This window comes from Besnoitia besnoiti (assembly GCF_002563875.1).
Source record: "Besnoitia besnoiti strain Bb-Ger1 chromosome Unknown contig00014, whole genome shotgun sequence".
In the NCBI taxonomy this organism is placed as follows: Eukaryota; Apicomplexa; class Conoidasida; order Eucoccidiorida; family Sarcocystidae; genus Besnoitia; species Besnoitia besnoiti.
Genome location: NW_021703916.1, coordinates 1,091,247 through 1,103,017, shown reverse-complemented (window position 1 = coordinate 1,103,017; position 11,771 = coordinate 1,091,247). Strand labels below are relative to the sequence as shown.

General features: G+C 58.6%; 2 protein-coding genes across 2 annotated transcripts; one reads left to right on the top strand and one right to left on the bottom strand.

Moving 5' to 3' along the window:
- Positions 1-127: 127 nt before the first annotated feature.
- On the top strand, positions 128-3,394 carry BESB_026300 (uncharacterized protein; the record flags this gene model as incomplete). Its single annotated transcript, XM_029361310.1, has 4 exons — positions 128-688; positions 1,255-1,299; positions 1,716-1,797; positions 2,223-3,394. 4 exons carry the CDS (start codon positions 128-130, stop codon positions 3,392-3,394), a joined length of 1,860 nt encoding a protein of 619 aa, XP_029215665.1.
- Positions 3,395-5,488: 2,094 nt separating this feature from the next.
- BESB_026290 (leucine rich repeat-containing protein) lies at positions 5,489-10,096 on the bottom strand (the record flags this gene model as incomplete). Its single annotated transcript, XM_029361309.1, has 7 exons — positions 5,489-5,938; positions 6,431-6,515; positions 6,728-6,870; positions 7,243-7,334; positions 7,647-7,694; positions 8,080-8,149; positions 8,522-10,096. The coding sequence occupies 7 exons, from the start codon at positions 10,094-10,096 to the stop codon at positions 5,489-5,491; spliced, it is 2,463 nt and encodes an 820-aa protein (XP_029215664.1).
- Positions 10,097-11,771: the final 1,675 nt, after the last annotated feature.

Sequence of the window (11,771 nt, the reverse complement as noted above, 5' to 3'; positions counted from 1 at the left end):
GCCGCTCCGGTCTTCTCTGAGCCGCGCACACCCCGTCGTCAGCACCGTGGATGTATTTTCCTCTCGAGTTTCCTCTCGCTCGCCTCGCTGCTGTGCTGCACTGCGTGCCGATTCGCTGCGCGGGAGGATGGACGTCGGCGTGAACCCCCTCCTCGCGGACAGGGCAAGGCGGCGGCGCTCTCTTCCCGCGTCTCCGCGGATGATGGGCGTCAGCGCGTTTTTTTTCTTCTCGCTCGTCTGGTTGCCTCTGCTCGGCGCGCGCGTCGCCGACGCCGCGCCTTCGAGCCCGTCGCAGACTGCGAACGCCGCGCAGTGCCCAGCCGCTGCGCCGTCCACGTTTTCCCCGCCCCCGTCGTCCTGTTCGCGGCTGACTCCCTATCTCCCGCCGCCGGGGAAGGCTCGGCGCGCGCGCCCGCGAGTTCAGATTTTCTTTCCACCGCCCAAGCCTCGAGAGCGCGTCTCGCCGCTCGCCTTCTGGCTGCATCTCGCGCTTTTGCTTCTCGCGTGCCTCGGCGCCGCCGCGACGCTTCTCTCCTTGCTAGTGGAGCGGCGGCGGCTGTGGGCAGTCGCGGAGTCTCTTCTGCCCCCTGTCGCGCTCTGGCGCAGGGCCCGCCGGAAGCTGCAGCAGCGCCTCCGCCGCCTGGCGTGCGTCTACGAAGAGCGCCGCGAACGCCGAATCAAAACGATCGTAGGGAAAGACCGTCGCGACGCCGTCGCCCGCCAGGCGCTCCCTTGCATGCATCTGGTGTTTCAGAGTTCTTCAGGTGCCGAGCGCTCGGCGCCTTCTCTGTCTCCGCTGAAGCGCCAGACAAAGCGCGCACAGAGAGAGAACGAGCCGGGGCTTTGCGCGCCTGCTGAGGCTCCTGGGTAGAGAGTTTGTTCAATTTTCTGCCTCGCGTGTCGCTTGCAAGTTTACTCGCCTCCTTCACTCGTAGCAAATCTCACTCCTCTTTGACTGCATTAGAATATAGTCATGTAACAGCTCGGTTAACGCCACTTCGAGTGCGGAATCAATACCTTCAGGGTCGGGGTTCGCTTTTGTGGTCCGATACCGCTTGCCTCCTGCAGATGCTTTTAGGATGCGTCTTTGTCGACTTGCTGCCTGAGGGGCCGCCGCAGAGAGGCGCGGAGTGACGCGGCCTTCTGCCGTCCGCCGCAGGCGCCGTTCTCGTTGCGCCGCCTCGCGGGGCGCCGAGCGGCCTTCGCGGGATGTTTCGGTTTCTCCGTTGCGGGTTCGGAGTCATTTGTCTTCAGACGCAGTTGCTCTTTGCCGTGGAGGTTCACAACAAGCAGAAACAAGTAGGTCTCCGCAGAGGGGCGTCCTCCGCCGTCTGCCGGCGTCGTCCTGTTGCTCTCGGTGTACCACGGACTGGGCTCACGCTTCCACGCCCTTCGCTCCCTTGCCCGATCTGCTCTTGAAGTCGCTGAGTCCGCGTATGCGAGTCGCCGATGCTGACTGTCTGTCTTCCTGAGCTTGCCTACTTTTCTCACACACTGTGCGCGCAGACCCCCTCTCGCGGCTTTCGCGGCTCGGGTTTAGGGTTTAGGGAAGCTTTCGCGGCTCGACGCGAAAGCTGCCTGTCGGTCCGTGGAGCCGCCGAGACAACTCTCCGGTCTCGCTTGCAAGGCGACGCGCTTCTGTTCGTCTGCCCCTTGAAGCTTTGCCCCGTTTCCATCTGTTCATCGAGCTTTTCTGATTTGTCTTTCCTCTGCAGCGCGAGTGTGCCTTGAACATCGAGGCGACTGAGCGAGAGCTGGAGACGCTGAGCAAAAGATTCCTGGCAGTCCGCGCACGCTGTGAGTCTCGAGGCGCACGCAGGCGTCGCGCGCCGCACCATTTGCTCTCAGCAAGCATCATCTGTGCGCGTTGACGTATCACCAGCTTTGTCTGCTTATATGTTAGTGTCTATACGTGCATGCACGTACATACATGTATATATGTATATATGAATATATGTATATATATATATATAGGTAGATAGATATGTATCTGCTCGCGTGCCGCTGCTGCGTCTTTCATTTTTAGCGAGGCGGCGATGCGTAAACACGCCTTGGGCGGCGCGGGCGCGAGCCACGTGGCTGGCATGCCTGTGCGTCATCGCGTTTTTAGTGCCCTTTTCAGGGCGTGTGTGGAGGCGTGAAGCCGCTTCGCCCGCGTGGGCTTGCCGTAAGGTTGTCGGACCCGAGCGCTCTGCAAATTTTCTTTTTGCGTCTGCGCGCAGTGGCGTTTGGAGCGCAGTGCGCGGCCCTAGGGCGGGCGTGCTGCGCGTGGCTGGGCGCGTGTGGAAGCGCGTCCGCGAGCGCGTCCTCTGCGTCGTTTGTCCTGCTGCCGGAGGACTCGGAGTGGGCCTCGTCGGGTTCCTCTGAGCCCGAGCGCGAGGAGGACGAGGACGGCGCGTCGACGGTGATCTCCTCGCTGACGATTGATTCGCTGCTGCATGCGCGCATCTCGGCGTGCGCGCAGACGCGCGCCGCCGGCGAGAGCACCCGCCGCGCCGAGCGCGCGCGAAGCGGAGACGATTCCGACGGTCAGGGCGGTGAAGGCCGCGAGAGCTTTGTGTGGAAGGCGCTTTGGGGGCACAGCGTGGCGCGCGAGGACGGCTTGGGGGAGGGGCAAAGCAGCGAGGAGGAGGACGAGCGAGGCCTCGCGGCGGAGGCCGCCTGCGGGCGGGGCTGGGCGCCAGGGGGCCGCGACGACGCGGGCGCAGAAAGGGACGCTGCGGCGCTGCGCGGCGGCCGGCCTCCCGCCCGCAGGCGGGATAGCGACAGCTCGAGCAGCGAAGAAGAGAACGCGCTGGAGGGCGAGGACCTCTCCGCGAGCGCCTCCTTCCAAGACTTCCTCCCTTTCTCGTCCTCCAACGAGTTCTCGCCCTGCTCCTCCTCCTTCGCGCGCGGCGCGCCCGCGGAGCCAGGCGAAGGGCTGGAGGTCGACGACGCAGGAAAGATCGGCGCCGCCGCGCAGCGCTACGTGCGGCTGTCCTCTGCCTCCCCGTCGCTCTCTTCGCCCTCAGATGGAGGAGACGCCTCTGAGAGCGAAGATCTGATTTTTGTGGAGGCGCTGCGCGAGCGCCGCGAACACTGCGCGCCAGAGACTGTGCGCGTGAAGCGCGAGGGCGCCAACTGCACGCTGGGCGCGCGCGAGAGAGACGAACCGAGCCAGGAGGGCGACGCGAGGAGGCGGCCCGCGCGCGCGAGGCCGGCGGCGCGGGGGGAAGCGAGCCAGGCGAAATCGGGGGGGGCGGACGCAGTCTCTGTGGCCTCGTGGAGAGCCTCGCTGATGGAGGGCGCCGTGTGGGGTCACCGCCTCGACCAACTGCAGAGAAGGAAATTCCTCAATTCGTCGAAACTTTTGAAGGACAACAGCGGCGCCACGCGCGCCCCAAACGCCACGTAACGCCTCTCACCATTGGCTTGTATGCCCAGGTGGGTCTCACTGTGAGGACCGAAGAACGGGTTTGCACGCGACACTCCGCAGCCGTGAGACCAGCGCAAGAAATGTCGAATCCCAGCCCCAGGGAGAAGCGACGCGCACATGCGCCGCTTCGTCGGTGTGCGTTTATATGCATATCAACACATACATATATATATATACATGCATGTACATATATTCATGTATGTTTATCTGTATGCATGCGCATCGATGCGAGAGTATTTACGTGTCCGCCTCTGTGTGTGTCTAGCGCTGAGCAGAGGTATTTGTTGGTTGTAGCATATGGCAAGAGGGAGAGGAGGAAGTCCGCGGAATGCGATTTTTTTGAGGGGGCCGGCGCGAGTCGTTCGACGTGGTTTATAGTCATGGCGAGGTTTGCGTCGTTGTTTTTCATATCGGCAAGCCCGCTGCCTCAGTCTTGTGTGGGGGGCGAGCGGAAGATGCGCAGAGCCTCGCGGCTCTCGAGGGGACAGTCACTCTATTTTATTCGTGTTTTATTGATTTTCATGGCGATCCGCGAGCCCGCTCCCTACGCTCGTGTCGCGCGAGTCCACACCGTGCGCCGAAGGAATGTCGCAGTTCTTCCCCTCGCTTGTTTGTCGCTTTTCAACTGTCGCTCTTTGGCGCAGTGACGAGACGCGCGCGTTGGACTCGAAACGCGCTGCAGCAAGACCTTGCGGCGAGTTTTTTTTCGTTTCCTTGCTGCTTCTGGCGGTGACAGCGTCAACGCAAAAACTGCGCACACGAGGCAGCTGCGGACCCCTTCTAGTCGCAGCCTGCGGAAGGGAGGCGCAGCATGCAGCGAGAAGGCGAGGACAGAAAGCGAAAGCGAACAAAAGAAAAGGAGAAGCGAACTTCAGTGCAAGTGCCACGCTACAGAGAGAAGGCGAGCGTGTGAAAACACAAAGCAAAAAAAATATATATCTATATATATGTATATAGGTATATACACACATGTATGTATGCGTATGTATATATATATATATATATATATATATATATATATATATATATATATATATATGGAGATAGATAGGTAGACATTCGGATTTCGGGTTCAGTGCAAGGATGACTGAGAAGACAGCGACAGAGAAAGGGAAGCGACACTCATCTCTTAAGAGAGAGGAATGGAGGCAGCGGAGCAAGAAAGAAGAGCCTCGTGCAGTGAGAGAAGAGAGGGACGGCGTGGTGGGCGCCCGTAAACGGGCATTTGAAGAAGTTTGTGACTCGCCCCTTTGAGGAGCGCTGTGCAGTCAATGCGTGGGTAAAAAAACAAAATTCGAAAACATTAAAAATTCACTGAAACAAGCGAGACTGCTGCGTCCCGCCTCATCGAAAAAGGAAAAGCGAGACGCCTGTACCCAAGGCCCTCACAGTTCATCAGGAGGAGTAGCCGCGGCCACCAAGAAAAAATGAACAAGCCTTTCCACTAGCATATCCGACTTCACCACTTCCCTGTCTCCAATCTTTCGAGAAAAAACATTGGAAGTCTCCCGAGCGGAAAATCCCTCAGGAGCCTGCCGCCTCACTCTCGCCCGACTCTCCTCCTCAGTTGGGCTAACGGCTGAGGTACACTCTGTCTCGCAGGCTCGATCTGAAAGCAGACACGTTCGAGTTTACTTTGACAAATGCGGAGATCGCGCCAACAAGGGCCAAGACTCGGGAACATGAGTGAGAGACAGGCTGTATAAGATCGTGTAGGAACGGGCATGCAGCAGGCCCGGTGTACTCAGTTCCCAGTCGCGTGCCGCAGCAGTGTAGGTAAACCGCAGGGCAGCGCGGAGTCGTCTTCACTGCTCTTTTTGGCCGGGATGGCAGCCGATCCATTCACACAAGGAACGGAGAAGACGTTGGCGCAACGCCGGCGTAGCCCAAAGCCAGCAAGGGCGTGTGTCCACGCGTCCTCTCGTTGGCTCTCTGACTCTTTTCGCCCTCTCTCTCTGCTCTCTCGCTTGGCCTCGTCTTCTACGCTTCACGGAGCCCTCGTGCGCGCTGGGACTCCTGTCGGGCTTGCGTGGCGCGCGAGCCGCATGTGGGCGCGATTTTCTCTTCTCGCCTCTAAAATTTTCTTTTCTTCGCATGCCCGACTCTCGACTCCCCAGTCGCCGGTCCAGCGTTCCGCTTGAAGCCCCCGGCGTGCGGTTTTTCTCCGTTTTTTTCGTGTTTTTCCCTGTGTTGCTGTCCCGCTCCGCCGTGGTGGTTGCCCCCCAAGTTTGGCTTCTTGAAGGGCTTCTTCAGCTGCGGCCGCCCGGGTGCGGGCCCCCCCTTGTGGGGGAAGGCCTTTTTCTTCTCGCCTGCGTCCGCGACAGGCGCGTCCTTCTTCGCCTCCGTGCCCCCTGGCGCTTCGCTGCTTGGCCCCGCCGCCCCGTTCGCGCGCGCCTTCCGCGCGGCTTCTTGTCGCTGCTTCCAGAGCTCCTTCCGCGGATTCACCGGGCGGGGTTCCAGCGGCTTCGAGTTGAAAATCTTCAGACTCGGCAAGCTGGCGACCACCTGCATCTCCACGTCCTTCTGCACGCAAGGCAGAGACAGGCAACACAGAGAAAAACGGCGTTGACAACACGTAGAAGGAAAAAGATGTAACAGACAGAGCAACGACCGAACGCAGACGCACGCCCCCGAGACGAGGAGGGAAAGAAGAGAAAAGAAGCACAAATGACAGCGAGAGAAGAAGAGAGGCAACCTCACACCCCTCCTCCCGAACGGGTAGAAGAAGCGGTATGCGCGCCGCCGCAAACCAGGCGACAGACTCCTCACACCAGGGGAAAGAAAGAGACGAACGGAACCAGAGAACGCGACAACAAAGAATACCTACATCTCCCGAGAGAGGCAGAGAGAGGAAGACAGAAAAACGGAGAGAGACACGTCTGCCTGCGTGTCTTCACGGCTGTCGCGGAAAGCGACCAACCGGATAGAGGCCGTCGCACAACTCCGAAAGAGAAAAACGAATCACAAAGGAGAGACATTTGCGGTTCCACTGTTTCGAAAGAGACCACAGCTTACCAGAACGGCGGGCGCTGTCATCAGAGGATTTCCAAGAAGATTCAGCTGCGTCAGCTTCAGGTGCTGCGCCAGAGCTTTTACCCCCCTGAAAAAAAAAGTAAAAGAGCTCGTTCCTCGTCCGATTGGGCGCATGTTGCTGCGTTGCGCCTCTCACCTCCGCAGTGCGTGCGGCAAAAAATTTTAGAAAAATAGACAAAATTTCAACGCCATGGGGCGTCCCACTCTCGCTGCGCGTCAGCTGTTGCGCGTCTGAGGTCGCCTCGCCCCTCTGGCCTGTTCTTCGCGTGCGAGTCTCACTCGATTCGATGGAATTGATTGCGGCCAAGGTCGAGGATCTTCAACTCAGACATGCAAATGACGCCAGTCCCGACCGAGAGCAAACTGTTGCCGTTTAGACGGAGCTCCGCTAGCGCAGGGAACTGCCCTGAGAAGGGAAAAACCTGAAAACGAAGACATCACCGAACCCAGGTGCATGAAGACACCCTCGAAATGCCCAGAAAGCCACGGAGCGACGGCCATGCCCTGAGCGCGCGGAAGAAGCGAGCAGCGTCACAGAAACGCAACGAAAAGCCTACAGTGCGAGTGCGCGAGAAGGGGAGGCAGAAGAGAACATGCGACAAAAAAGACATGAGCAACAGAAAACGCCAAAAAGGACAGGAGACGTGCGGGCCCGCAAACGCATCGGACGCCACACAAGAGCCGAGTGGCAAGCGGTCGCGCTTGGAAGAGGAGACCGCGCCGGAGGCTTGACGCCGCTCGGGGGAGTCTGCGACAGCCAGAGAGAGGAGACAGAGGCCAGGCCGCAGGCCTACCTTGAGGCGGTTGTCTGACAAAGATAGCTTCTTGAGATGCGTCAGCGGCCGCGGCGGCTTTTCAACTTCCTGGATCTTGTTGCGCGACAAGACTGCGAAAGCCAAGAGGAGAGAAAGGAAACCGCACACGCGCGTAGTCCGCACAACCGCCTCTCCTGCGACAAGAAAATCTATACTCTAAAAGTAGGCGCGGGATCGAGGCCGCTACACATGCGAGACTCGCGCGTCCCTGCGGCGAAGGTTTTCCTTTTCTTTGCCGACTGTGGCGCGGCGTCCCCGCGGAAGCGCAGCGCAGAGAAAGGCCGCCGCTCGACTAAAGAGAAATGGAAAATCGTGAAGAAGCACACGCGCGCAGCTATGGTCTGCGAGGCAAGCTGCTGTGCTCCAGGAATCGCAGACCTTACTCAGGCACTCGAGGGTCGACAGCGGAGACGACGAGAAGGAAACACGCTCTGAGCACACAGCAGAGGCCGAAAAAGAAAACCCGACACGCGGTGACTCTTCGCTCCGCTATGATGATGCACAGCCGACCCCTGAGACAAGCAACGACTTGGAAGCACATCGTAGACTGCAGGGAGAGAGAAAACGCGAGCGCAGCACAGCGATGCGCTTGATCAGCCCAGAGACAAGAAAACGAAGTCGCAGCGCGGAAAAAAGTCGTAAACGAGACAAAATGTGCTACCCCGTTTCCCTGCTGAAGACGGGAACTTCGGTGCAAATCGTATTAGGTCTGGAGGCATAGAAGTTTTCTTCCACATTTTTTGAACGGCCACGGCTCCATTCTGGCGTCGGCTGCGTCTGGTCTCCGTGGCCTGCGAGCCGTGAATCGCAACTTACGTATTTCGTTCCCGCTCAGGACGAGAGTCTTCAAACTCTTCAGTGGCGCAAAGTCTTCGAGACGCGAAATCTGATAAGACACAGATACACACACGCAGCGACGGCGCGAGGAGGAACGGAGATCTATGAAGAGAAAGCCGCATCCCTATACATCCTCTCTGGCATGTGCATGTATATACATCAATATGAATCAAAAAATACATATGTATTTCTAGCACTTCAGATCTACAGAGACGCCTTACACCTGGGTCCGCCTGTAGGTCCGGAGTACACAGATCGCTCGCACCTCCACTTAAACAAAAATAGATAGACATATACATGCATATAATTTAACGTGTACGGAAATATGGTTTACGCAGCGTCTAGAGCAAATACGTGTCTGCATTGCGCATGCGGAACGGCGCGCCATTTTTGCGTGCTTCATGCTTCGTTTCCCCCTCACTTGGTTGCCGCTGAGATCGAGGACGAGGAGGTTGGAGAGGTTCATGATGGCGTATTTGAGCGTTTCTCCGCCTTCGAGGAGACTGCCCGCAGCCTTCAGCCACCGCAACTCCAGGTTCATCGAGAGGAATCCAAGGCCTTCCGCAAGTTTGTTTCCGCTCACGTCGAGGCGCTTCAGGCTCTTGTAGCACGAGAGATCGTCCACGCGCTCCGCCTCACGCTCGCTCAAGTCCAACGCAGCGATCGCCGCAATATTCACATTGGCGGCGGAGACGCCGGGCTGTGTCCTGTCCTGGCTCTTTTTCTCGCCGGCGCCCCTCGCCTGCGGGCCCTGGGCGCCTAGAGCGCGGGCTTCAGCGGCGAGCTCGGCGATCCGCGGCAGCGTCAAATGCGGAATCGCCTCGCGCGGCTGCAACTTTGCAGCCGCGCGGCACGAGAGCGCGGCGTGTGGCTTGCGGTTCACTGTGCCTCCGCTCGTCGCAGAGGCACTTTCGCCGTTGAACGACGCAGAAGACGCCGACGCGTGCGCAGACTTTACCTGCGGCTTCTGGGAGAGAGAGGTGAGTTTCTTAACCGACGACCCCCCGTCGCGGACAGGAGACCTCTGAGCGGGGGACACGTCGCTTCCAAGGTGTCTGCTCTTCTCTCTCGCCACTTTGGCGCCGTCGTGCGCAGGCGCCCTCGCAGATGCAGAGGACGCGGCAGTCTTCTGTGCTGGCTTGGTGGCCGCCGCCCCCGCCCCCTCGGCGTGCGTGGCCCTCGCCTCAGCCGATCCGCGCGTCTTCTTGCGCTGGTTCACCTTCTCGCCCTCTTCGCCCTCGCGCTGGCGGAGACCTCCTGCGTCCCCGCGCCTGGGGCCTTTCTGCTCTATCAGGGGCGACACGGCCAATTCTGCGCGCGTGGGCAGTTCGCCTGCCGAGGTTTTTCGCCTTTTCTCCCCTTTCGCCAGAGGAGAAAACGAGCCCGTGCTCTTCACAGGGGAAGTCGAGAGCGCCCTTTCAGGCCCTTCGCCGCTTGACATTTTCTCGCTTTTCGTGTGCGCCTTTTTCGCGTCCTTCGCGGCGCTTTCGCCTGAGACGGAAGCGCCACCTCCGAAGGAGATTCGCGGAATTTTCGAGGGAGAAGAGGCGGAGGAAGAAGAGGAGGAAGATGAGGAAGAAGTAGCAGAGGAAAGGGAACTGCTGTGCTTGCCGCTGGGCCTCTCAGTTCGCTCCGTGTGCGGTGTATGTACACCTGAAGGCTGCGCGGGGGAGGCGGGCATTTTACGGCTGTGGTCGCGCGAGCATTCCATCTCGACAGGGACGCCCCCGTTGACGTCCTTATCTCTGGTAGGAGAAGATGAGTCTTTCTGTTTCTTCAGCACAGGAGAAGGTGCATCAGGTCTCTGACTAGTACCTTTCAGGGGTTTCTGGGGCGACTGGGGGCGCGCTGGCCACGGAAGCGAGGCCTTCGAAGAAAAGTTCTGGGTGAGTGAGACGGGCGAAGACGAAGAAGTATGCTTTAAAAGAGAAGGAGACGCCGGATGTTTCTTCCCGGGAGAGAGCGGGAGGCCGCTGCGGGACGGCACGCTGGCCATTGTGGCAAGGCTGGCGAGGCACGCGCAGAACAGAAATCAACTAGCAAAAAGAGGAAAACTCGAACGTGTGTTGCCTCTTCGGCGCCGACGCTCCTCTGATCTTCAAGACGAAAGGACGAAGAGGCGAAAATGACGGCAATGCATCGGCTGAGGCGACGACACTCAGAAAGATGGCGAAGACAAGAAAAAAACGCGCTCGGTTTTCTTTGTGCATGCGCGTGCGGAAAGCCGCCCGGAGCAGCGCCGCCACGCGGGGGGGAGGAGACCAAATGTGAAAGGAAAAAAGCCACAAAACAGACACAAGACAGGTGTTAAAAGGTATCATTTGCCTCAGCGTAGTGACGAAGAGTCGCGGCGCTTCACGGAGAACCGGAGGCAACGCTTTCATTGCACGTCGAGGGACGAGGGCCGTCGTGCCACTGTGAGAGTCGCTTCTGCGCGACAACCACCTGCACACACGTTGTTCTCGGTTAAAAAAAAACCACTGACATCGGCCGCTAGCGGAGGAACGAAGGAGCAGCCCACACACGCATGCTTCTGTTCATTTTTTTGCGGAAAAACGGACGAACCGAGAAGAATCGGCGTCCGCGTAGCTCGTCGGCAAGACACGCCCCCCCGCAGCGAGAGCGGGGCGCCGTCGGATCGACGCCGGGAGGTTGTGGAAGAGACGATTAGAAAATAAAGTAGGCAATTTGCGAAACACCAGGCGAGGCGGCGTGCTCGTCGTCACTCACGTGAGAAAGTAACGCTGGAAATGACGCGTTTTGGCCACTGGGCACAGGGGAGCGTCGAGTAGGGGCCTGGTTCAGCATTGTAGTTCACCGAGATTCGAGTCAGGAGTTCGGTGGAAAAGGCATGCGAATGAACGACACGGTTAGAGAGATTAGAGCGTAGAAACTCAAGCTTGATGCAAACACAGACGTGAAACTGATCTTCGTGTGGTGTGCGGCGTCTGCCTCCTCAGCTTGAGGAATCTGGTTTGGAACAACTGAACTGCCTTAGCTGCGAGTTCTGTTGGGTACTCGAAAAGTTACACGTCATCACCTTCGCTTCACTTCTCGCGGCTCCTATCCTAGGCGTTTACCGAGCTGCGCTTCCAGAGCGAGCTACACTGTTTCGCCTAACGGGTTTCTAGGCAGACTTTATCCACGACCCGGAACTGTATAACACAAATCGAATAGACAGAGATAATATAGTTCATAGAATACTGAAGATGACTCCGAGCACCTGACGTACATGCCACAGGCAGTTCTCAGTTTTCCGCAGATGCGTGTGTCAAGTCAGCCTCTCGAAGCCCGGCCATGCATCGTAAAAATGGAAAAACTGAAGGGCTGCGAGGCAGAAACTGCCCAGGAAATGAGTTCTGGACATCGGCCTAGCCTGTTCGAGACAGCAGCTCGAATTGGAAACAGACAGCCTAACTAATGCAAGGAGAGTATCAATTAATATGTGCGCAGGTCATTTCACGCGTCCTGCGGTGCGGCTCTAAAAGCGTCAAATTCAGTTCCGTCTCTTTGAATTCCGCACGTCGCGTCGGCGCCTCGGAGGCCTCAGCGCCTGCCGCCTCATCGCGCTGCATGCGCGTCTTCGTTGTTGGATTTTTCGAATCGCGAGTGACGCGGCGCGGGCTAGGCGCCTCAGGAGCGCGTACGAAAAAGGCCCTCGCTTAGAGAGT